The 24,118-nt window shown below is 51.2% G+C and overlaps 6 protein-coding genes across 6 annotated transcripts; 3 read left to right on the plus strand and 3 right to left on the minus strand.

Moving 5' to 3' along the window:
• Positions 1–183: 183 nt before the first annotated feature.
• Positions 184–1,326, plus strand: BDV37DRAFT_160832 (PICOT family protein). Its single transcript, XM_032079160.1, has 2 exons — positions 184–1,011; positions 1,080–1,326. Exons 1-2 carry the CDS (start codon positions 274–276, stop codon positions 1,152–1,154), a joined length of 813 nt encoding a protein of 270 aa, XP_031939780.1. The 5' UTR covers positions 184–273; the 3' UTR covers positions 1,155–1,326.
• On the minus strand, positions 1,135–3,242 carry BDV37DRAFT_252578 (putative Gamma-butyrobetaine hydroxylase subfamily). Its single transcript, XM_032082449.1, has one exon. It carries the CDS (start codon positions 2,942–2,944, stop codon positions 1,499–1,501), a length of 1,446 nt encoding a protein of 481 aa, XP_031939781.1. The 5' UTR covers positions 2,945–3,242; the 3' UTR covers positions 1,135–1,498.
• A 282-nt stretch (positions 3,243–3,524) lies between these two features.
• BDV37DRAFT_272921 (thiamine transporter TPC1) lies at positions 3,525–4,682 on the plus strand (the record flags this gene model as incomplete). The annotated part of the gene is made up of 4 exons (XM_032084976.1): positions 3,525–3,557; positions 3,632–3,684; positions 3,755–3,908; positions 3,966–4,682. 4 exons carry the CDS (start codon positions 3,525–3,527, stop codon positions 4,680–4,682), a joined length of 957 nt encoding a protein of 318 aa, XP_031939782.1.
• A 52-nt stretch (positions 4,683–4,734) lies between these two features.
• On the minus strand, positions 4,735–7,027 carry BDV37DRAFT_160840 (tubulin alpha chain). Its single transcript, XM_032079161.1, has 7 exons — positions 6,859–7,027; positions 6,625–6,683; positions 6,364–6,517; positions 6,208–6,295; positions 6,082–6,153; positions 5,529–6,032; positions 4,735–5,460 (listed from the first exon to the last, which is right to left on the minus strand). The coding sequence occupies exons 1-7, from the start codon at positions 6,868–6,870 to the stop codon at positions 4,994–4,996; spliced, it is 1,356 nt and encodes a 451-aa protein (XP_031939783.1). The 5' UTR covers positions 6,871–7,027; the 3' UTR covers positions 4,735–4,993.
• A 4,163-nt stretch (positions 7,028–11,190) lies between these two features.
• BDV37DRAFT_160903 (Mechanosensitive ion channel family) lies at positions 11,191–14,738 on the plus strand. The gene is made up of 3 exons (XM_032079162.1): positions 11,191–11,434; positions 11,662–12,351; positions 12,418–14,738. The coding sequence occupies exons 2-3, from the start codon at positions 11,728–11,730 to the stop codon at positions 14,551–14,553; spliced, it is 2,760 nt and encodes a 919-aa protein (XP_031939784.1). The 5' UTR covers positions 11,191–11,434; positions 11,662–11,727; the 3' UTR covers positions 14,554–14,738.
• A 1,177-nt stretch (positions 14,739–15,915) lies between these two features.
• BDV37DRAFT_284778 (protein kinase RIM15) lies at positions 15,916–22,131 on the minus strand (the record flags this gene model as incomplete). The annotated part of the gene is made up of 2 exons (XM_032087573.1): positions 15,916–21,492; positions 21,553–22,131. The coding sequence occupies 2 exons, from the start codon at positions 22,129–22,131 to the stop codon at positions 15,916–15,918; spliced, it is 6,156 nt and encodes a 2,051-aa protein (XP_031939785.1).
• Positions 22,132–24,118: the final 1,987 nt, after the last annotated feature.

A 24,118-nucleotide genomic window follows, 5' to 3' on the forward strand; every position in this document is an offset into this window, starting at 1 on the left:
TGCGTCCCTCGTTCGATCTGATAAGCGGCCAAAATTTCGCCTCACTCCGATCTTCCCTCTTTCCTTCTCCTCACTACAACAATACCCGGTGAAGCGCATCGCAAGTGTCGACTTGACCGTCCGCCCTTCAATCCGATTCCAAAAGTCCCACAGACTCAAACAAGCTCAACAACCAAGCGACGACCCATCCCAGAGATTTCCCGCCGCCACAGTCCAAAGCCCGGTCTTCCCAAACCCCGCAGAGAGAGAGAGAGAGAGAGTGGAAACGTCAAGATGTCAACTCTAATTGAAATCTCGTCCGAGGCCGAATTCACCTCCCACATCACGTCCCTGCCGCCGACAACCCTCTCGATCCTCTACTTCCACGCCCCCTGGGCCGCGCCCTGCGCGCAAATGCGCGCCGTGCTCTCCGCCCTCGCATCCCAATACCCCGCCACGACGCCGCCCACCACCTCCTTCATCAGCATCAACGCCGAAGAACTGCCCGACATCTCTGAAGACTACGACGTCACCGCCGTCCCCTTCGTCGTCCTCACCCGCAACGGCGAAGTCCTCGAATCCATCTCCGGCAGCGAAGCCGCCCGCGTGCGTGACGCCGTCGAACGCCACGCCGGCTCCAAAGCCGCCTCGGGAGGCGCCCCGGCCACAATCCCCCCGCCGTTGACCGCGGTGCCCCGCGAGACCGGCCCCGCGACGGCTACGCAGCCGCCGGCCGGCGCTGCGAACGGGGACACGCTGACGCCGGAGCAGTCGAAGGAGGCGCTGTTTGCGCGGCTCGGGGAGCTGGTCAAGGCGGCGCCGGTCATGCTGTTTATGAAGGGGACGCCGAGCGCGCCGCAGTGCGGGTTCAGCCGGCAGCTGGTGGGGATTCTGCGCGAGCGGAGCGTCAAGTATGGGTTCTTTAATATCTTGGCCGATGAGGATGTCAGGCAGGGATTGAAGGAGTTTGCGGACTGGCCTACGTTCCCGCAGTTGTGGGTTAGTGGGGAGTTGGTTGGGGGGTTGGATATTGTGAGTTCTTTATTTATATTTTTCTCTTTTGTTTTCCTTGAATGGTTCTTGTGCTAACCCGTCAACAGGTCAAGGACGAGATCGACAATGATCCGGATTTCCTGCGTGAGTTCTCTGTGAACAAGGCTCCTGCTGCCGCTTGAGCGTATAGAATACGGGAAAGAGTTTTCTTTATGTCTTGTTTTCTACCTCCTTGCAAACTCGATTTGTTAGATTATAGGACAGCGATGCCATTACGTTTTCTATGTTCAGTGTTCCAGCACTATATCTTCTTGCATGTTTCGTTCTTTTGGTTCATTCATTTAATAACAGAGACCCGGAAAAAAAAAACAAATGAATAAATATCACGCTATGCTTATGTACAGGAGCTAATCTAAGCTCCTCTGACATGCGTTGAAACCGCTGTATACCTCTATGCTTGTGTATTCGAGCCTTTTGTAGAAAACACAGTAGCCAATGGATTAACACGTCACGTTCTTCGTCATCTTTACATAGTCAATTCCTCGTTGGAAAGCCCATCGTGACTCTCTCCCTCAGCCCGTTTCCGATATGGTTTGCTGGGGCTGTCACGCCACAGCTGCGGGTATTTACGTGCCGAGGTTGCGAACTTGGACAAGACGGCGTCCTCATCGACATAGGCACCAGCGAGCCAGCGCTGGCCAGTCGCGGTATTGAACTGCTTCCGGGCGTGCAGGACGCGGCGATTCTCGAAGATCACACACTCGCCCGGGTTCAGCTTCAGCTCGTAGATATACCGCTCGTCCTCCAGCATCTTGGCGAATTTATCCAGGGCCCGCATCTCGGTTACGGTGCGGTTGAACGGACGGCGCTGGCCGTGCATCGGGGCCTGGAAGGGCGGGGAGTAGTTGGCGTGCATCAGCCTCGTCTGCTGCGTGTACTCGTCCACAAACGTCTGGAACACGGGCCAATCGTTGGAATACACATCATTCTGATGGTTATACTCGTACGAAAGCCGGAAGTGGCACAAGGCCTTGAACGCCTCCGGGTCATCAAGGCTAAGCTGTCTGGCGACGGCGAACGAGTCCGCGAACAGCGACTCGCCGCCATCGCACGAGTTCTGGAGACAGTGCAGGAGCTGGAATCCCGGCGGCTCGTTCATGTACATCAGGTCCATGTGGAAGCCCAGGAACTGGTTCGTGTAGGCGACGTTCTTGGCCTCGGGGACGGTGCGGACGTCCCACGTGGCGCCGTAGAAGGTGTTCCGGAGGGGCCCCATGCGGGTTGCGATCTTCTCGACCTCAGCGCGGGAGTCCGGGACGTCCTTGACGAAGAGGAGGCCGGTCTGGGCGAGGCCGCGCATGGCGCTGGAGAAGGCTTTGTCGTCGTGCATGTACTCCTCGTAGGAGACGAAGCGGTGCTTGAACCAGTTGTGCCACAGCAGACGCTTTCTCTTGCGGCCGGTGCTGTGGTAGGAGTAGTTTGCGCTGGGGTTTCGGAGCTGGTTGAGCGTGTATGTGGAGGTGTGCGACTCGTCGAACCCGGGGATGTCGTTCTCCCATTTCACTTTCAGGACGCTTCCGTCCCAGTCGGCGGAGCGCGGCTTGATGTCCGCTGGGATGTCCGACATGCGGAAATTGCGCTGCTTCGAGTGTTGGTCTACGCACTGGGGGCATTTGCAGCCGTCACGCAGCAGATAGTGCATGGCCGAGATATTCCCCTTCGCGGTGTGGATTCGGATGCCTTGGCGCCCAATTGAGGGGGGTGAGGGCTGGCTATTGCGAGTCTGAGGCTCTGGAGGCTCTACTAAACTTCGGATAGGATCCCCTTCAGGAACTCTTTTCGAGTTCGATCCGCGGGAGGCAGCATCTTCGGCGCCGCTGCTCGCAGCAGAGTAACCTCGAGAATAGAGCGGGCGAGCTGAGGGCACAGCAGTCCGAGAGGACCGAAGAAACGTTGCCAACAGACGAACCATACTGGGTCAATGGCACCGCCCAAGGGCACAAAATGCAGAAAGATATAAAGAAGAAGGGAAACGAGGGGATGTTGGAGAGAACATCACTCCATATGAAGGTTTTGGGAAAAAGCCGAGGTCCAAGCACCAAGCCGGTTCAGGGTTAGCGTGATGTTTTACTTTTTAACCATAAAAGTGCGGAGTAACCAGGCAAACTGCTGTACAATACCGTCCTGGTTATTTACCGCCGTATCGATAAGGTATTGAAACATGACCTCCCGTCTTTTTCATTTTTCTTTTTTTGAAGGGCAAATTTCTTAGAATAGATCGCAATCGATAACTGTTAGTAACCAGGAACAAGAAGAGCCAATCCAATGCATTGCTCGTTACCTAAGAACCTCTTTACGTATCGCTGACTTAATGGCAAATTTCCCATGAACTATTCAACCCATTGAACTCTTATAAATCCCCATTGTTTCCTAGCTCAATAAATTTCCACCCCAAAACGGGAAAGAAAAAGAGAAAAGAAAAAGAACATTGTCCATCCATTTACCCGGCGCCATCCGTTCCAGATCCCCGTATCCCATAATCAATCACATGCATGTCTGCCGGGGGAGAACACCTCAAGGATGAGGTAAGTCAATCAAATCGCCTTGGCTTTTTATTCCTTCCTCCACTCTCGTACTAAAGCGCAATGTGAATGAACAGGGCACGCGACGACAAGTCGTTCTCGCAGGCGGGATCGCAGGCCTGGTCTCCCGGTATGTCCCTGTCCTCAACACCAAAAACCTCAAACTCGACCTTAACTAACATTGAAGTCCAATAATAAAGATTCTGCGTCGCTCCCCTCGACGTCGTCAAAATCCGTCTCCAGCTCCAAATCCACTCCCTCTCCGACCCAACCTCACACCAGAACATAAAAGGCCCCGTCTACAAAGGCACGCTCCCCACGATCCGCTCCATATTCCGCGAAGAAGGGATAACAGTACGTCTTACGCGCAACTACATCCAACCCGGCAAATCCTTCTAACTCCAAAGACAGGGATTATGGAAAGGCAACATCCCCGCGGAACTAATGTACGTCTGTTACGGCGCCATCCAATTCGCCGCCTACCGAACCACCACGCAAGCCCTATCGCAACTAGACCCTTACCGGCTCCCTCCGCCGGCGGAATCCTTCGTCGCGGGTGCCACGGCCGGCGGGTTAGCCACGGCGTCGACGTACCCGCTTGATTTACTGCGCACACGGTTTGCAGCACAGGGCACAGAACGTGTGTATGCGTCGCTCTACGCGTCGGTGCGCGATATAGCGCGGAATGAGGGCCCGAGGGGGTTCTTTCGGGGATGTAGTGCCGCGGTCGGGCAGATTGTGCCCTATATGGGATTCTTTTTTGCGACGTACGAGTCCTTGCGGCCGGTGATGTCTGGATTGCATGATCTGCCGTTTGGGTCGGGGGATGCCGCAGCGGGAGTGGTGGCCAGCGTCTTAGCCAAGACGGGTGTTTTTCCGTTGGACCTGGTGCGGAAGAGGCTGCAGGTGCAGGGCCCGACACGCTCCAAGTATGTGCATCGGAATATCCCGGAGTACCAGGGGGTGTTCAACACCATGGCCATGATCGTGCGGACACAGGGGATGCGAGGGCTCTACCGCGGTTTGACGGTGAGTCTCTTCAAGGCTGCGCCGGCCAGTGCTGTGACGATGTGGACCTACGAGAAGTCGCTACATTATCTCCGCGAGCTTGAAGTGGCGGCGGAGTGATCACCGCCCCTTTAGACATTGATTAGATTGTACAGTATAGACTAATGCATTACCCGGTGTTCTGCTTGACGCCGATTGGATAATAGACTGGGAATGGGAACCCTCGCAGGAAATTAGATGTGTATTCGTATTTTACGCGCCATATTCTACCGACTGGCTACCGGACAAGAGTGGGAAATGGAACGAACGCTAGGGAAACAAGAAAACAGAAGGGGGTGTCGCAAGCACAAGGACGAGATACAATTTTGGCACAAAGTAGACAAGCCAAGAATCAAACCGACAAGCAGAGTGGGCGCCGAGTTGCAAGTCGATTAGTATTCAGGCTCTTCCTCCTCCAATGGCTCGCCATCGTTGGCAACCTCCTCGTAATCCTTCTCCAGGGCCGCGAGGTCCTCACGGGCCTCGGAGAACTCTCCCTCCTCCATACCCTCGCCGACATACCAGTGGACGAAGGCGCGTTTCGAGTACATGAGGTCGAACTTGTGGTCGAGACGGCCCCAGGCCTCGGCGATGGAAGTGGTGTTGGACAACATGCTGACGGAGCGATCGACGGGGGCGAGTTCGCTGTTGGGAACGCGCACGGGCTTCTGGTAGTTAATACCCAGCTTGAATCCGGTGGGGCACCATTCGACCAGGTTGAAGGAAGCCTTGGCCTTGACGGAGGCGATGGCCTGAGTGCAGTCACGGGGCACAACATCACCGCGGTACAGCAAAGCCACAGCCATGTACTTTCCGTTCCGAGGATCGCAGACAACCATCTGGTTGTTGGGCTCGAAGCCTAGGAGTAGTTGTCAGTCACACCGTGACATCAAAGGCACTTTGGGGGGGAACATTAGGGGCCCATACACTGGAAGGTGAGATCCTGCACCTTGAAGCTCTCATGAGAGCTGCGGTTGCTGGACACAACGGGGGCATAGGAGATCAACGGGTAGTGGATACGAGGGAAGGGCACCAAGTTGGTCTGGAATTCAGTCAAGTCGACGTTGAGGGCACCATCGAAACGCAGACTGGAGGTGATGGAGCTGACAACCTGAGCAATCAGACGGTTCAGATGCTCATAGCTCGGACGGGGGATGTCCAGGTTGCGACGGCAGATGTCGTAAACTGCCTCGTTGTCAACAAGGAATGTGCAGTCGGCATTCTCAATAGTGCTGTGGGTAGACAGCACAGCGTTATAGGGCTCAACAACAGCAGTCGAGACACGAGGGGAAGGGTAAACGGCGAACTCTAGCTTGGCCTTCTTGCCGTAGTCGGTGGAGAGGCGCTCCAGCAATAGAGCACCGAAACCAGAACCGGTACCACCACCGAACGAGTGGAAGACCAAGAAACCCTGCAGAGAGGAACAGTTGTCTGGCCCGATCAGCATAGGCTTATAATAAGGTCGGTCCATTAGTCTTACCGGCCACCCGGCGGACGCGATCAACGACACTGTCCACAAGCTCCTTTCCGATGGTATAGTGGCCACGAGCATCTGTGGTTTATCGATTAGCCTTTGCTTTCCACTGTTATTTTCTGTAGACCGCACAGTTGTTGGCTGCGTCTTCCTTTCCGCTTATCAACAGTTCAGGGTGGAAGAGCTGGCGGTAGGCACCGGTACGGATCTCATCAATAGGCTGGTGATAGTCAGCGGAACAGATTCATCGCAAGCATTCTGTTGTTTTCCTAGAAGGCGATTGCATACCGATGGGTCGAGGTCCACGAAGATGGAACGGGGGACGTATTTGCCGTTGCTGGTCTCAGTAAAAAAGGTCTCGAACGAACCGCCCGAGTTGACTTCCTCGGACGCCTCGGGGTCGATACGGCCATCAGCCTTGAGGCCATGCTCCAGAAGGTATCTGTATGGGTCGAGATTAGCTCAATTGCAACCCGGTTGCTACCCAGACGTGGGCTAGTTGAGAGTGGGGTATGTATATGTTGGCAACGGGAAAAGCGGTGAACGTACAACTCCCAAGCGCTGTTACCAAGCTGCGTACCAGCCTGGCCAATGTGGATGTGGCAAATCTAGAGATGAAGGACGGAGGTTAGAATCAATAGATGCACATCCATGGAAAAGGGTGATGCCCAGGCAAGATGAGCCCGAACGAGGTAAATGTCAACGGTCGTGGTTAAGGGGAGGGGCGTGACAATGCGGGGGAAGTAAATAAGCAAACGGCAGTAAATCCAGAGTGGTTCGTACCTCGCCTCTCATGATGGCTTAACGAGATGGTGATACGGGAGACGGGCGGAGCGACAGGATATGCCGGTGGTTGGATGGGAGAGAATTGGAAAAGAGTCAGGTGTAGCTTCAAGGAATCGAAGAGGAGAACAAGGAGAGAAGAGAAGAGAGAGCTAGTAAAGTGAAGGAGTAGTGGAGTGATAGTTCGGCGGTCGTTCTTGCCCGTGGGCCCAATAACAAGGCTGCATCAGCCAATCAACGGGTCTCCAGCCTCTCCTGATCCATCCACCGAGCGGATCATTACGTGACCCGTCAGAGCCCATCATGTTATGTTATTCCCTCTTCCATCTATCTTTCCCTATCAACCGAGTTTGATTTTGGCTGAAAATGGATGGCCAACAGTCAAAGACAGGACAAGACGAATTCTAAGTCAGAAATTTGACTTTCTATCTCCATAACGCTGGCCGTGAGGTTAAATTATCGGAGACAATCATGTACGAGTATATAATCAAGTCAGTACCGCTGAATCCCTATCTACAATGCCACATACAAGACGCATCATATACCCTATGACTTGCCTTACGAAGAGTATCCTGCTGTCTTCGCAGATTAGCTGCCGAACCGTCCACGGTGCTCTTGCACTTCTTTTTTTCGGGCTACTCAACTACACTACTAGTACTAACCTCAGGCCATCGGGCTATAGTTACCCGAACAAGCAATATCATACTCAAGCTGAACTGTAATCATTAGCATCCATCCCCAAGAGAACAACAATATCCTAAAGAATCTGATAGTCTCCTGGTTAGCCCGTCAGCAATAGAGGGGCGCTGACGGACGGTAAAAATGAAGCTTTTCTTCCTGGTTTAAGTAAACCTTTCGCAGCTGTACTTCTTATATTCTAGGTATCCGGAGTTAATGTTCTGTGTGGTATATCAAGTGGGTGAAGGAGAATAATAAGATATCCAGTGCATTCTGTTCGTTTTATCACTTTGTTCGGGGCGTATAAGCAAAAAGAGAAGTGACATCGATGTAGAAGTGTGTTATACAGTAAGAGATGGATGACCATGCGGGAATGGAGATTACCTGCGACGCAAGTTCGGAGGTATTGGCAGCTTTGGCAGCTTTGGCAGCTTTGAGTGTGAAGAATTCAATTCAGTTACTTGCCATGTTATGTAGACTGAACAAATGTTGAGGTTGTTGAGTAAGACTAATAGTAGCTTCCTAGATCACAGGGGTGATATTGATTTTCACTTCTCACGAAGAGATAGTCAAATATACAACTTAGTCATAGAACTCCGAAAGCAACCAGGATTGGACCTGCTGCCATTTTCTCGTGACCCTATGAATGAAAAGCCGCTATGCTATTGATAGTCATATATACAGAAAACTCACAGCGAGTGAAAAAAAAAAAAAAAAAAAAAAAAAAAAAAAAAAAAAAAAAAAAAAAAAGAAAAAAAAAGAAAAAAGAAAAAATAAAAATTGAGATGAGATATATATGAGAGAGAGAAGGGTGTGACAAATGTAAATACCAGCCAGCGTCACGTACAAGGCACGTGAATCATCCTTTGTAGATTTGATCCTCTGCATGCCATATCCCAGGGAGGTCAAAGCATCAATAGCATCACCTTTTTAAGGAACCTATTCCCCAGTCGTCTAACTTGCCAGAATGTGACCTAATGTGGACATGAAGATACACGGGGAGGAGACTAGTAGAGTATGAAGATCGCTGCTAACCGTTGATAACTTGGTGGTGGTGACTGGAGTAAGGCCCTTATTGGAAGGGGAAAGGTCAATATGCTTCCGATGCACGGATAGTCTATGTCGATCGTCATCCGAACTCGCCAAAACTATTTCTGTCACGCTCCACTTCTTCCAGTCTCGAAAATCGAGAGTCAAGACACATCGGCCCAGAACGAAGCCATGATTCACATAAAGGCCGGTATATATGGGTAGCGAACGCCAGACCAGTTGGTATGTACAGACTGTGATTGATACCCGGGTTCTTTACAAGGTCGTCCAGAATTTGCCTTCCACTATGACCTGATATCTTAAGCGTCTCTTGCCTAAACACCTGTATCCGGTAATGTTTCGTGGAGAAGAACAAAGTACATAGTGTCTGGAGGTGATTATAGGTATGCACTACTAGATAAGATAGCATACTGTTAAAAGCTCGCTAGAAGCGAGTAATTTGGCTGACCCTTTGAATTGCTTACACCGAGGGATTTCTTATGTCGGCGTTGCGTATAGCGAGATTCATAGTCGTGTCTCAGAGCTGTATTAATGGGGTACTATGCCCTTATGCCAGCATGTCGAGAACATGCGGTCATTATATTCCAGAGATTGATCCTTGTTATCAGACTGCATTCTGGGGGTATCTCTCAATATTCTGGGTAACTATGATCCACGTGCTCTTTGGGAAATGTGGGGATGGAACCTATGCACCATATCTCGGTTTATGGGCATCATATGGCCCATGACCATGCCATGTGGAGCAGATTGCGAGGTATATATCACAGTACCCCGTATGCGATTGTTTTCAGGTCTTGAGCATATCACGGCGTGCATAGAATACCATGGTGGTACACTTCGCTTATGCACTTCTTAGTAAAGAAAGTTTCTGATGGGGCGATCCATTGTTCGAGTGCCTATCAAGATTTGGTACAGAATCGTCACAGAAGAATCTTCCGTTGACTGGTTGATCGGAGCGGGGAACAACACGTCAACAATTCCATCGCATGGAGACTTTCAATTAACAATCAATCCATCGAGGTGGATGTTGGGGGGTGCTACTATGTAATGTTTTCGTTGCACTATACCACCTATGGATGGTAGTGCTCGGGAAGGTAGTTTGGGGATGGAACTCTCTCCTTTTTCTTTTAATAAATACTCTGGCGAATCAAGAGTTCTTGCCTCAGGCCAATACCCAAGACATACATTATGCGTCACAATGGGGTGCAGGTGTAGTGCATAACCAAAATCAGGTTTTCCCGACAATATACGGCGTATGCGCATGGTGTGGGAAATAGCCTTTTTCACGATATCGATGCTATTAATGTTTGCACCGTCTGAGATTCAAATTAATATACTCCGTACCCATCTTGACCAAAAAACCCACTATTATGTCAGGCCAATGGGGATTGCCACCATTCTCATGACTAAAGTGACTAAAACCACTGTTCGTGAACAGAGTCGGAGAGGACACTTTTGAGCTGAGAAAGTACCGTTCCGAGAAACGAGGACTAGTCTAGTTCAACGTTCCGCTGTCAGTGTGGTTGACACACTTTTTCACTGGGATCTTCCGTCTTTCGGTGGAAGCGAAAGTTCAGAGCTTGCCGTCAGTGTGCCTGAGGTGGCGTTTCTTGGCGGTGGCCAATTTCCCATCGAGTGTTTTACTTGGACGGAGATAGCCAACCAATGGCGGGTTCCCATCGCCATCAGGAGTGTGCTCGGTAGTATGTTATACTATGTGCTCCATGCTCGGTAAGCGTCCAGGTTACACGACTCGCCATCCATCTCGAACTATCGTTTTCCCGAGAACCCACCGGTTTGGTTACTTGCATAAGTGTCGGGGGATGAGAAGATGAATCAGCATTGTTGCAGCTATGCAAGGAGTCTTCCTTCACGTTGAACCGAGCCTTACTCCGGCGTACATCTAGACCGACGTACGCGGTAGGGGTCCCTCGACGGAGGACCTTACACGTTCTCGGGTCTGACCAGAAGCCTGCGATAGGGCCATCATTGGTCAGAGCTGCTGGGTCGTTCACTGCTAGTGGGAAAGCTAAGGACCCAACGGGGCCACTGTGACCACTGGCCAGAACCACTGATCCAAGCCGACGGTGAACGGGTGGCTCCCCTTAGTTAATCTCCAGATCGGCCTTACCAGAGGGGAAAAAAAAGCCACATCGACCGGTACCTGGTTTGTGGAAGCTCAAAAATGGATAAAAATACAATTTAGGTTTGATAGATAAGGATTGTGCTATCTTAAAAGATACGCGGTGGAAAGAATCATGGTGGTTTGGGGGTACAAGAACCTGACGTTATCATCCCGACAAAGACACACAACCCTAATGAAGTCAATTCGGCGATGATCCAAAACACTGACACCAAATGATAAAACGGTCTGGAACTGAGAAATTCTTCGCATGGTGAAAGGTCTCCACCCGTCCTATTTTTCTCCCGTGCGATCGGCACAAATCAACTGCTCCTCCATTGGAAGTCGGCTGCATAACTTCTGTGCTTGTCATTGCTGCTGGGCTCAACTTTGATTTTTTCATTTTTCATTTTTCATATTTTTTACCCCCAGTTTCTTCTTACTAGGGATAAGTAGGAAGTACCTTCCGGTTTAATACTTCGTTGGCTCCTTTTCTCTCCTCACTCTCTCTTCTCTTCTTCTATCGCCCTCCGTCAGTCTTTCTTTACCTTCTACTGTCTCTATTATTCCCCATCTTATAATATTCTTTTCTGACCTCACTATCAACCTCTTTCCCCTTTCGATTGACTGGACCACGACGGGTCCAGTATCCGATGCCCACTCCAAGACTCCAAGTCTCGTCTGCTTGTTAGTCTGACATCCGAGTCCCCACTATTGTTGGTGAAGGTGTGTCTCCGTCTCGTATTGCCGGTCCCATCGCATATTTATATGAATATTTATATGATACTGCTGCCCCTCTACCAAACCTGTTCCAACCCTTCTAGACTCCTTCGGTTTGTCATATACCGGGGTCTCATTCATTCATTTTTTTTTCTTCTCGATTTTTTTCTCCATTTAGTCACTCTTTTCTACCTCGTACTATAGCGTGTTGACGCTTTCTGACACGCTTCCAGTCCAACCGCATTCAATCGATATCAACCATACTTAATATTTACTAAGACTCCTGGCCTGGTGCCGGCATGTCGACCCCTATTGAGGAGCTTTCAGCTCCCAAATATCCCGAGAAGAAGAACCGGACGGACGACCACTCCCCAACCTCGGACGAAGGGACCTATATCAACGAGGGCTCGCAAGGCACTCCCGGGAACAACCACCTCGCCGTCGACACCTCGTATGCCGACGATGTGGACCGAACAGATTTACGCTCGCCTTTGGCCCAAAGGGAAGAGGCCAAGCGCCTCCAAGATGATTTAGCTCTCCTGGAAGCAGAGAAGGTGGCATCACGTTCCATCCATGAGGACACAGAGAGCAAAGCGGAGCGCAACTCGATGTCGCGGTCTCGCTCGCATCGCTCCCAAAACGTGGACGAGTTCGACGAGGCGACCAATCCCTTGCACGAGAAAGCCGCGGTCTACAACCCGCCGGAGTCGCCCAACACGAGCATCGCCCGATTCGTCAAGAAAATCCACGAGTCCAGCTTCATCATTCGCTATTTAACATACATTGTACCCCTCGTTCTTGTCTTACTGATCCCGCTGCTGGTCGGCGCACTGGCTTACCCAGATGCGAACGTGGGGGGTGTCCAACTGCTCTGGTTCTCGGTTTGGTTGGAAATTGTCTGGTTGACTCTGTGGGCTGGTAGAGTATGTTTATGTTCCCTTTCCCTTTCCAGTTGCTCCTGCGGTGTACCTGACGGTTCGATGCGTTAGATTGTGGCCAAATGTATTCCTGTCGCCGTAGGGTTGCTGGCCAGTATTTTCACCAACAACGCCAAAAAGTGGCGCGACATGGCCAAGCAATTGGAACTCCACGGTACCTTTTTCTTTTGGTGGCTAGGTATCGAGATCTCTTTTCTCCCCACCATGAAGAACCATCATGTGGACGGCAACTCAGGCACGCGTTCATGGGAGAATACGGTCAACAAGATTATCATCTCCATCTTTGTCTGGACGATTCTGAACTATATCGAAAAGATCATTATTCAGCTTATCGCCATTAGTTTCCATACGCGTACATATGCCGATCGGATCGAGATCAATAAATTCCAGATCGGCAGTTTGACCAAGCTGTACGACTTCTCTCGCAACAAGATCTCGGTGAAGGACGATGAGTTTGAAGAAAAGGTTGATACCAGTGGCAGCGGCACCAAAACCCCCTTGCGCTACGCTGGCAAGGCGCAACGTGTAGCCAAAGGTGCATTGAACAAGGTTGGCGATATGGCCGGCGCAGTTGCCGCGGACTTCACGGGCCGGAAGGCGACCAACAGTACTCATCCCTATCAAGTCATTTTGACCTTGTTGCGGACCACGTCAGGCAGCCAGGTTCTGGCCCGGCGTCTCTACCGGACTTTCGTGCGTGACGGATTTGACACGGTCTTTGCCGGTGACCTCAAGGAGGCGTTCGATAATAGCGAGGAAGCTGAGGCTGCATTTATCATGTTCGACAAAGATATGAATGGCGACATCTCCATGGACGAATTGGAGGCGGTTTGTGTGGAAATCGGACGGGAACGCAAGGCTATTACTGCATCTCTCAAGGATCTTGACTCGGTCGTCTCACGACTCGACAACGTTTTGGAATTCTTCGTCGTTGTCATCAGCTTGATCGTCTTCGTGTCGCTGATCTCGACTTCAGCTTCTGGCGTGCTCACCTCGGCGGGCTCCAGTATCCTTGCCTTGTCCTGGCTCTTCTCTGCCACCGCCCAGGAATTTCTGCAGTCGATTATCTTCGTTTTTGTCAAGCACCCCTTCGATGTGGGCGACCGTGTGACGATCTATGGTAACGCAGGTGATGCTGGTTTGGGTGATGACTACTTTGTGAAACAGATCTCGTTGCTCTACACGGAGTTCAAGAAGATGCAGGGTCACATCGTCCAGGCGCCCAACAGCTATTTGAACGGGCTCTTTATCCTCAACCAACGCCGATCCGGTGCGCTCGCGGAAGCAGTCCCCATCGTGATCAAGTACGGTACAACGCTTGAGCAGATTGATGCCCTTCGTCAACGCCTGTTGGAATTTGTCCGCAGCGAAAAACGCGAGTTCCAGACGAATATCTTGACTGAAATGCGTGCCGTGACGGAAAACTTCTCTGTGACCCTCAACGTCGTCTTCTTCTACAAGTCTAACTGGCAGAACGAAGGATTGCGTCTTCAGCGTCGTAACAAGTTCATCTGTATGCTCATGGTTGCCCTGCAAGAAATTGGTATCGAGGGCCCACGCATGAACCTCCAGGGTGCCGGTGTGGATATCCCCTTCCATATCCAGGGCTTCCCACCTCAGATGGCATCAGCCGACCACGACAGCCGCCCGCCGCCCACCCCTATCCACGACATGCCCGAGAATACTGGCCTCAGCAGCTCCAGCGCCACCCGCCACCCGTCAATCCTGCGCAAAGGCATGAACACCGCTGCAGCCCGTGCCCGGGGCGAGTCGGTCCACTCTCACAAACATGTCGACTTCTCGTTGGGAATGCGCGATCTCTCCTCCGGCGATGTGATGGGCGATGTGTTTGAAACTACCTCCCCTCGTGTCGATGACGTCGTCCGCTTTTCCAACCGCGAAGCCGCCCATCGCCGCATCCTGGAAGAAGAGGAGGAAGAAGAGGCTGAGCGCCAGAGCCGCTCGTCGTCCTCTCGGGCACGTCGCCCGTCCAACCTCAGCGTCCCGACCCAGTCAGGTGAAGGCCGTCGGTCGACGGACTCTCACGGCACCCATAGCCTGTCCTCCATCAGTCGCAACCGGTTCTTCCGCCACCGCTCCAGCGTCAGCCGCGAGCGCGACGATCTGGCCGAACAAGGCCGATTCGACGCGAGCGACGCCCGCTCCCTTTCTCCCGGCGCCCGATAGCCCTTACACCCTCTTTTCTTATCTGTGAAACTATATTCGATCATACATACTACCATCTATCTGATACCTACGCGCACATGATCTACGCTAATTTATGGTTGATACTGTGGGTGGCATCGTTCTTTTCTGGTTGTAATATGAAGACGGGACAGGACTGGGTTTTGTCATAAGTTCATATGAACATACACGTTTTACGCTGGCGGCTTCCACACCTGTTGGCTATGAGCGTCCTTATCATTCATTGTCATTTAATAATTAGACTCCTACAAGATTGATAATCACCATCTCTAAGCCGCTAAGCCTGAGTACATACAGATATCAATAACAACCGTTGCATTATATATACGAAGTAAACGCAAAGTAATTTTACTATTGCAATGACAACACTACAAAACCCCATCCCTCAACCAAGCAAGACCAGCTGAGTCCCATATATATGCCCATCAAATCGTCCCAATCCCCAATCTTGAATCTTCGCCTGCACGACTCTCCCCAGAGTCCCCTAAGCCATGGCTGCATAACACACAGTCCAGAATCACATAACCCCAGAAAATATCTCCAGAAGCGAAAATTGAAAATAAACATAACTGCCATGTATTAGACTCCCAAGGACCCTGCACTAGTTAACTAGTTAACTATTAAGCACTTGTTACAAAATACGTTTTGAATCCATGCAGCAGCCCATTTCAAGGACAGACAGATAATGTCAATCAATGCTCCATCATCATCATGCACCATGTCATAAAAAAAGTTCTCACGTATCATGTCATAAAATACACTGAAATATTTACTACCGAAGCCATAACAGAATGATCTTCTCAGGTGCTCAGAGGGGATTCTTTTTTTTTTTTTTTGTTTGGTTTTTTTCTGCCCGTTTCAGAGTCAGTGTTGGTGCCGTTTCTCTTTTTCTTGGTTTGTTTGGGCGGACGGATTGTTTTATTTCGTACATACATGGATTTTTTTTTGTTGGTTTTGATTTGGTTTGAAGATGGGTTGGTAGAACATAGGAAATGGAATGGTGGAGGATATTGAAAGTGGAAAAGAGAGAAACTCAAATGACCTGATTGAGATGATATCAATCACTCCGGAACACCCGCTGAACCTGGCAAAGGAAAATGGAATGAGAAGCGACTAAGAAGGGAGCAAAAACCAGCAGAATGGAGAGTAACTTTAGCAGACTGCAATACCAGACAAGTTTCATCAGTAAGAAAAGGGGGAAATATACAAAGAAGGGAAATACGGCCATAACCACAAAGAGACAAGCAACATCTCTGGCTAAGCAACGACACACCTGCGTCCTGGGCAAGTTCTAAATCAAAGGCAAACAGTCTATCTTCCAACCGAAGTGAAAATGTAATCGTTCTATCTTGCGCCTTGACGAGGTGTAATCTCCGAATCTACGCCGAGCGAAGGGGTATGTATCGGCCGCGGAGTGGCTTCAGAATCAGGGATTGTTTCGGTGTCATCTTCGACACTGAACGTCCGGATGAAAGGTGTATTCGGGTCGACCGATACGGACTCATCCTCTGTCGTGAACACAATGGGAGGCGTTATGTGGCCCTTTTTGAGAGTTTCCGTGCTCGTATCCGGGCTGACCCTAGAAATGCGATGCGCAAACGAGGACTCTAGACGAGACAGTGAAGAGAAACCGGGACTCATATTTGACGCGGAAAGTGTGGGAGATTGCTTAGGGCTAAAGTTATCTTCCGACAGCACAATCGCGTCTTCGGGGAAATGGAGCCCTTCATATTTATCCTCTATGCCAGGAGATTCTGCTCGCTCCTCGCTGATGCTCTCGGAGCCTCCACTCCTCCTCCTTTCGAGTGATTCTCTCTCTTTCTTGAGCAACTCCTCGCTGCCACTGACCACGCTGCCTCTGCTGTTGGTCCTCATCATCTCTATACCCAATTTAGAGCCAGGCCGGGTTGACCGATTTCTCGGGCTTTGTGTGCGCGAGGTGGGGCGCCCAAGCTCTTCGTCTTCATCATCACCAGACTCCACGCACTCATAGCGTTTTCTTTCCAAAGATTCTCTCTTGGCGCGAATCGCTTCACTAGAGCGCTGCTTCCGCGGGGTGAGCGTGCCAGAGGCATTCATAGAAGCCGGGGCGGAGGCAGCATGAGGCAAATGCGGTAAAGGTGCAGGGTCTGAGCTGGGTTTATTATTGGAATCGGCCGTTCCTTGGGTCGGTTCTCCTTGACTTGTACCCGTATCTCCTGATATGCCTAGTCCACCTTGAAATGAACACCATTCATCATTCTTACGGCTGCCGGTAATCGGGGCATCCTCAGCCTTGACAGACTCCATATCACCAAAGTAGCTACTGCCAATGGAGTCTGCGCGACTAGAACCTTGATACGAACTTGCCGACACCGGGACAAAGTTGGACGATGTTACTGAGCTTGGGCTGTGCTCGGCAGGAGCTGGCATCTGACGGGGCGTTGCGGACGGGACGGCCAACGGCTGAGAAAGAATGGATTCGTTCGGAGGAGGTTTCCAGTGGCAATGCTTACACAATGCTTGGGTAAGTTTGGTCAGGGTTGGGGGTTTCTCAATCAGCCCATCGAAGTGGTGGGTCTCTGGGAAATCTTTCAGATAGCCCGTTACCGCAATAATTGGGGTGTGTCGATTAGCACTCCGTGTCTCCCGAACCATACGGGCGACATCTGCTCCATTTACCTGGGGCAGCTTGAATTCCGTCATGATAATGTCAAATTGCACTTGGCTAAGAGCGTAGCGCATAGCCTCTGCGCCATTCACAGCGGTGATCGTACGACAGCGGAGCTTCTCAAACAGGCGCTCCATCACCATCCTGGAGACCGGATGATCCTCGCAGATCAGTACATCCAAGGGCCGGAAGAATGGGCCATCGGGGTAGTTAAGCTGAGAAAGGCGCCTGGAACCTTGGCGTTGTCGCTGGTTCTTGAGCAACTGCTTCGTACGCGGGTCTTCATTGTCGGAAGAAGAGGGTGAGATATCGTTGAATCGTTGGCTGCGTCGCTTATAGTGACCAGCAACATATGATTCCTTGGCCAGTGACGAGGACAAGTCACCATCCTGGGACCCGATAGTCTGCGACCTAGCCCTCGTGGGCATACTACCGTGGCGGGGAGGGCCTGATGGTGTCTTGTCAGGCGAATGGGTTGCTGCGACTCGGCTTGTTTTCACCGGCGACGAGGCGGATGAGCCGATCTTTAGGCTTGCCATACGAGCCTGCTCAGTGCTAGCAGGTGGTCCAGAGGCGCTGGAGTGGTGTGAGTTAGTCGACGAAGAACCAGATGTCTTTCTCCGTTCATGGTTGTGATGACCAGTGCTAAATTGAACTAGGAGAGGGGATGAAGGCTGAGACGGACGACTGGGAGAGGAGTTTGCTTGGCTTGACGGGGAGGAGGGTCGGTTGTTTCCTTTACTTTGTGACATAGTCCGCTGCAACGACATTGGTAACGGACTTCCTTCCAGGGAGGGACCAGACGAAGATGGGGCTGGGGTCTGTGCCTGACTCTGCCCCTGTCCTTGCGCCTGTCCCTGGTCCTTTCCTGAAGACTGTTGCTGGGGGCCCGAGGCCGCGAACGGGCGCTGCTGTGCTTGCATCGCCTCTTGACGCAGTTTTTGTATCACATCTTTGTTTGCCTTCTCAAGCATGGGGAGGTTCTTAAAGGAGAAGCTGCCAAAGTCGTCTTCCAGAGAAGGCTCACTCAGTCTTCTACTACGTGACTCGCGGACATGAGGTGGAATATGCAGCGGCATCAAGGGTCGCTTCGATGCATTGACCTGCGAACGAACCTTGAAAAGGGCATCATGTGGGCGATCTGGATATGGTCCGGTGGTTACGGGCCGAGGAGAGTCTCCCTCCTCTAGCTCCTCAGAGAAGGCTTGGAGCGTAGCTCCACGAGCATCGAAGTACTCGGTATCTTCCGGGTTTTCCAGATTTGGAACAAACTGGGCCTTGTCATCCAGGAGGGTATCAAAATTGATATCCGAGAACCACGGATGGTTACGAATCTCTGCTCCCCCGTTCGGATACTTTTCTTCCACGTTAGCTCCAATCCGCTGAGCAGGATCGGTAGTCATCAGCTTATTCATTAGATCAATAGCCTCCGGGCTCGTCAACTCCTCCACATGCTCCGGCCAGTTGATTCTGCGATGGAGAATGTTGTCAAAGACTTCATCTGGGGTATTTGCGTTGAAAGGAGGGTAGCCGAAGAGGAACTCAAACATAATACAACCCAGGGACCACCAGTCGCTCATTTCATCCTGGCCCGCGCCGTTAATTGTCTCAGGGGCCAGATAATCTGGAGTGCCAACAAAACGACGGTTATGGTCCTCAGGGTCGAAGAGCGCCATCAATGGCGGCATCATACCTTGCTGCGGTCCAATGTCATACGGGACTGAATTACTAGGCGTTGGCTGAAGCGGATACAGATGTGGAGATTCCCCTGCTTCACTTTGGCCCTCCGCCTCGGTCAAGTTGCTAGCGCCAGGTACGGGAACAGGCAACGAACCCTGCACTTCACTGGGGTCATGAAGGGACAATGTTCGGAAGACTGAATTCAAGCCTTCGCTGCCTACGCTATCGCTGCGATACCCCGATGCCCGACGAGACGTCTGTCGGCTGATTCCGCTCTGATTGAGGTTGAAATAAGACGGCTGGGGTATGCTGCCAGCAACATCTGGGGTCATTAATGGCGTGGACCCTGGCGAACCGCTGCCTTGAAAGTCAAAGGAGGCTGACCTAGAAGATGTGATGGATCTAGCGCGAGGGAAAGGTCCCTGTTTCAGGAGATCGGGCGCTGGCTCATTGTTCATACTCTTCAAAACCCGCTTCTGACGCCCGACGAGCCCCATCCGAGACAAGCCAAAATCAGTCAACTTAAGGTGACCGGTTTGGTCAATCAATAGATTGTCTGGCTTCAAATCTCGATGGACAATGCCTCTGCTATGAAGATGTTCTACCCCGAGGACTACTTCGGCAACGTACTTCTTAGCCCAATCCTCAGGAAGTTCACCTAAGATCTTAACAAGAGATGCACAGTCACCCCCATTGAGATATTCCATTACCAGATAGAGATAATCTTTGCTGGAAAACGTCCAGTATAGTTTGGCAACGAAATCACTTTCCCCCTGCCACATCATAATAGCTCGCTCTGCTTTGACATTGGTGACCTGATTCTTGGCAACCATATCCGCCTTCTTCAAAACTTTAATCGCAAAATGTTCCCCCGTCGTCTTCTTTTTCGACAAATATACGCTACCGAAGGCACCCTTGCTAATCGGCTTGATCACCTCGAAATCTTTGATGGACACCGGCGCTGGTCGTGGCTGTGGTTGGCTAGCCGATGCCAGGTGCGGCGAGACGGGTGGCCGCGGAGCATCGGACGAGGTTGCTGAAGATTGGCGTCGATGGTGGCGGAAGTGATGATGCGCTAGCTCACTGGCATTTGTCGACGGGGAAACGATGGGAGATGGCAAGCTTTCGGCGCCGCTAGAAAGGCGAGGCTTCGGCATTCGCAAGGGCGAATGAGGGCCAGAAACTCGGGCAGGCGAATGACCTCGGCGAGGGGAACTCGCGAGTCCAGGGAGCACCAGACTCCTACGCTTTCGATCCAAGCTTCGATCGGAACACGGCGAATCCGTTCGCATGGCGCCCGGGAACGCAGATGAGAGGACGCTACTGTCACTCATCTCTCCAGCATCGAGATCTGCCGATGCAAAACCGCGTCGGGAAGGTTGAGACGTGCCCAGCACACCGGCAACGCTCTTGTGTGAGCGAGGAGTAGGACATTCCATGGGACTATTTGATCCAGTAGATACAGCTACTGATGACAATTTCCCCTCGGAGGAATGGGGAGACTGGTGCCGGTCAGGAGAGTTCCGCATGGACATCGTCAAAGCAGACATTGGACGAGGTAACGGTATGGACTCTCGAGACTGGGCCGCACTGAAGACGGGGCCAGTAGCTAGGTTACTATCAAGGATGTCAAGCACAGGTTCATCCTCAGAGGAGCTGGAGTCACTGAGTTGACCGGCTGCGATACGCTCAGCCTTACTAAGGGCTGCAGTAATACACTCTTCCACCAGCACAGTATACTCGATGCGAATTCGCTCGGCATATTCAACAATCCTGCGGTAGCGAATAGTCGCATCCACTTTCGCTTTAGCTACCTGCTCTGTATCAGTACACAAAGCAGCCAGGCCTTGCTCTTGTTCCAGTGTATTAGTGCTGGGCGACTGCCATTGGATAACCTGTGAAATCCGAGATTCAGACTGGGGAGATAGGGTTCGGAATTCATCGTTGTCTACGCGAGTCTCCTTGAGTACCGGCATGTTAATCTCCAAAGCTGTATCGCAGAGATCCAGGATCAGTTCGACGACACGCGACAACGGCCGGCGGATAGCGAACGATCGACCACGGGAGTGACCCATTCCGGAAGCCGAGTGGTCTCTGGACCTAGGCGGAGTGGCAGGCGCAGAGCTAGAACTAGAAACAGACCCCGACGATGGTGCTGAAGCTACCGGGGATGGTCCAATGGGAAGTCCCTTGTATTCCGGCTGGGTCAGAGGTGGATTGGATTCACCCAGCACCAAGGGTCTACCTTGCCTAGCCTCAAGAGCATCCAGCACCTTCACAATCGCATGACGGTGCTCATTGAGGTTTTCCTGGGCAATCTGAACGTCCATCTCAGCTCGATGTTCCTGTAGACAAAGATCGGAATGTTTCTCAAACCACCAAGGTGTGATCTGACGCTCGCAGATCCGACATAATACCGGGTTGGGAGCAGGATGCTTAGAGGGATCGGGTTCGTTCGCCGCCGCTTCTGCTAAAGTCGTCAAATAACTCGCTAACACCTCGGCTCCGACGCCTAGAGATTCCACCAGCAGGAGAGGGAGATCTATGGTGACTTCTCTGGGCTCGGAGAACGGTCGCAACATCCACATCGTCTATATTTCATTCTTCAGTTAGCTTGATACCAGCCATCCCGGTTCTGCGAGCAAACCTACATGACTAGCCCCATCCGCCGTCCGATCGTACGCCATGATGCCTTGTGCTTCCATGCTCAGAACATCATGGTTATGCTCCTCCGGCTCTGCAAGCGGCTCCTCCTGGCCGCCTGCGCCTTCAATTTCACCAGTTTCTGTCGTCTCCGCTTTCACAGGTCGGGGTTCCGGAGAGTATTTCAGAACCGAGTCGGGACCCATCAGCAACGAGAAGCGAATAAAGCGACTGCGAGAATCATCCTCCTTCATGGCCTCCACTGCATCCTGGAAGGCATTCTTGTTGTCCACAATCAGATCCGAAATCATCCGGCCCTCCACCGACCCTGGATCGGTTCCCACGACCTGTCTCCATGACGGGCTGACCCATTTGATGCGGCCATCGAGATCCAGGTCCACAATGACGTTCAACGTCTGCTCCGCTGCCTGCTTCAACTCCGCACGTTCTTCCTGCATGTCATTGTCGTCACTAAGAGAGCGATTCAAAGGGGTTAAACTCGGAACGATGCTCCGGGCCTCCTGCCGTAAGGCCGTCACGGCCGGAGGCGCCAGGAACTGAGGACTTTGGATGCCATTGCCCGCCATGCTGACCGGCAAGGTTTCTGAGACGGTGGGAAAAAAACCCCCGGGGAGGGATCACCGCCACGACTCGAGGTACCGTAGGCAAAAAGACAAGCGAAATCAACAGAGCCAGGCAGACCGTCTGCCGGGCAGAGCGGGTGCCCTTAGAAACGAGGTTATGGATTCATCCGCAAGATCAACGGGCCATGGCTGAACTGCGGGGCGTGAACTCCAGCGAAAAACGACCCTGGTTGACGGGAAACTGAGACGTTATTATTTGTTGACTGTGAATTGTGGTAAGATCACACAAATCACCACAAAATCACAAGAAAAAAAAATAGTTGTCGTGATCACGTAAGGACTGAGAAAAAGGGAATGGACAACGAATTGTCTATGCGGGGAACGGCGCGACGGAAGGCGCTCAACGCGAGGCCAGGGTGATCGACAAGAGTCAACCCCAAGATGAGGTTGACTAACTGGAAGAAGAAAATTAAACAAAATAGACGTGCTAAGCAGGGCGTAAAATCCGGCAAAGCAAGATTGACAGCATGGATTGACGAAGAAAAGGAACAGGCGAAGGGGGACGAGGGGGAGAAGACGAATAATAAAACGGTAACAAGCCAGTTGAGTTGAAAGGCAAGAGAGTGGCAGTAAGTGTGAAGTGTGAGTGGGTGGAGGGATTAGTAGTACATTCGGACTGGACGGAGTAGGTAAGGATATGCCGTAAAGTAAGGTAACGGCCACGGAAAAAAAAGAAAGAGAAAAAGAAAAAGAAAAGAGAGAACAAGAAAGAAAAAAGGAAAAACAATGAAGTGAAAATCAACAACCAACGTACCGTTTCCCACTGGGAGTTCAAGTCAGTAAGGATTCTATCTCGGCTGGAAAATTAGGTCAATTCTCGTTGATTTAATTTCCCATTCCCTACAATGGCCTGAAACGCTCACATTCCCTCGCTTTCCTTTCGGACCTGATAATTGATTTGTTTGACCCACCCGCTTCACTGTAACGTTTCGGTATCGTCGTTTTAGTCTGGCAGTTAGTGAGAAGCAGAGGACCCCAATTCAAGCATAGTATGATTCTTATTCTTATTTTTATTATCAATGATCCACTGGTGATAGACACTTTATAGTCCTTCGGAAAGAGCCAGTACTACGCTGAGGGCTGACCACGCCACGGGCAACCTTACCACTCCATCTAGACCTTTCTCCAAAATGGTCCCCAACAACAGCAGAAATATTTCGTTAAATATATATATACTAACGTTCTCAGGGTAAATAGTACCCGAAATCCTTCACAACGTAAGTATGCTCTGAACGGCCAGCACAGACCTGGCTCAGCCTTCCAACAACCCCATTCCAGCAGGTCACCTCCGACGTACACGTCCAGGTACATTGGCTGCGCACTTACATCCAGATGTACATCCTACATACATATCTGGAACTGCATGTGGCCAGCCCTAACCCATGATTCGTTCCCCTTCTGCATCGAGTCTTCGACAACGGCTCGTTTCTCGGAGACCACCCATGATTCGATTATTTATTATTTGAAGGGTTAGCCGAGTAGTTTAATTATTCAGTCTTCCCCCCCCCCCCGTCATCAAATCTGGTCACCCAGTAACCAACTTCCCCCCTCCTTAAAATTAGAAAATCATAACTCCTACAGTTATCATCATATATGACACTGAGGGAAAGAAAAAACTAAAATAAAATAGAAAAGGAGAAGAAAAGGAGAGAGAGAGAGAGAGAGAGAGAGAGAGAGAGAGAGAGAGGAAGAGGAAATATTCCGCATTCTCATCCTCATTCTAAACCACACGACATCCCCTCCAACAGCCACCATACGCCACCAAGAGTCAACCCATTTGTAACGGTCGGCCAGATACGATGGATTCAAAACAATTCACCCCAGGCTCTCCCCTTGTACAACCATCATCATTCTGCCTTTCCCAAAGAAAGAGAGAAAAAATACCATTCTCAAAACTTTTTGGAGAGCGTTAATTCCGTAAGGCCTAGAA

This window comes from Aspergillus pseudonomiae (assembly GCF_009193645.1).
Source record: "Aspergillus pseudonomiae strain CBS 119388 unplaced genomic scaffold BDV37scaffold_51, whole genome shotgun sequence".
NCBI lineage: Eukaryota > Fungi > Ascomycota > Eurotiomycetes > Eurotiales > Aspergillaceae > Aspergillus > Aspergillus pseudonomiae.

What these genes read in the sequence shown, in the direction of transcription:
- BDV37DRAFT_252578 (XM_032082449.1), bottom strand. Translation starts at nt 2,944, where the DNA reads ATGGTTCGTCTGTTGGCAACGTTTCTTCGGTCCTCTCGGACTGCTGTG.
- BDV37DRAFT_160832 (XM_032079160.1), top strand. Translation starts at nt 274, where the DNA reads ATGTCAACTCTAATTGAAATCTCGTCCGAGGCCGAATTCACCTCCCAC. An exon ending in TGGTTGGGGGGTTGGATATT is followed by an intron (nt 1,012 to 1,079) that starts GTGAGTTCTTTA and finishes ACCCGTCAACAG; the next exon opens with GTCAAGGACGAGATCGACAA.
- BDV37DRAFT_160840 (XM_032079161.1), bottom strand. An exon ending in GGTAACAGCGCTTGGGAGTT is followed by an intron (nt 6,518 to 6,624) that starts GTACGTTCACCG and finishes CGACCCATACAG; the next exon opens with ATACCTTCTGGAGCATGGCC. An exon ending in TCGTGGACCTCGACCCATCG is followed by an intron (nt 6,296 to 6,363) that starts GTATGCAATCGC and finishes GACTATCACCAG; the next exon opens with CCTATTGATGAGATCCGTAC.
- BDV37DRAFT_160903 (XM_032079162.1), top strand. Translation starts at nt 11,728, where the DNA reads ATGTCGACCCCTATTGAGGAGCTTTCAGCTCCCAAATATCCCGAGAAG. An exon ending in TGACTCTGTGGGCTGGTAGA is followed by an intron (nt 12,352 to 12,417) that starts GTATGTTTATGT and finishes TCGATGCGTTAG; the next exon opens with ATTGTGGCCAAATGTATTCC.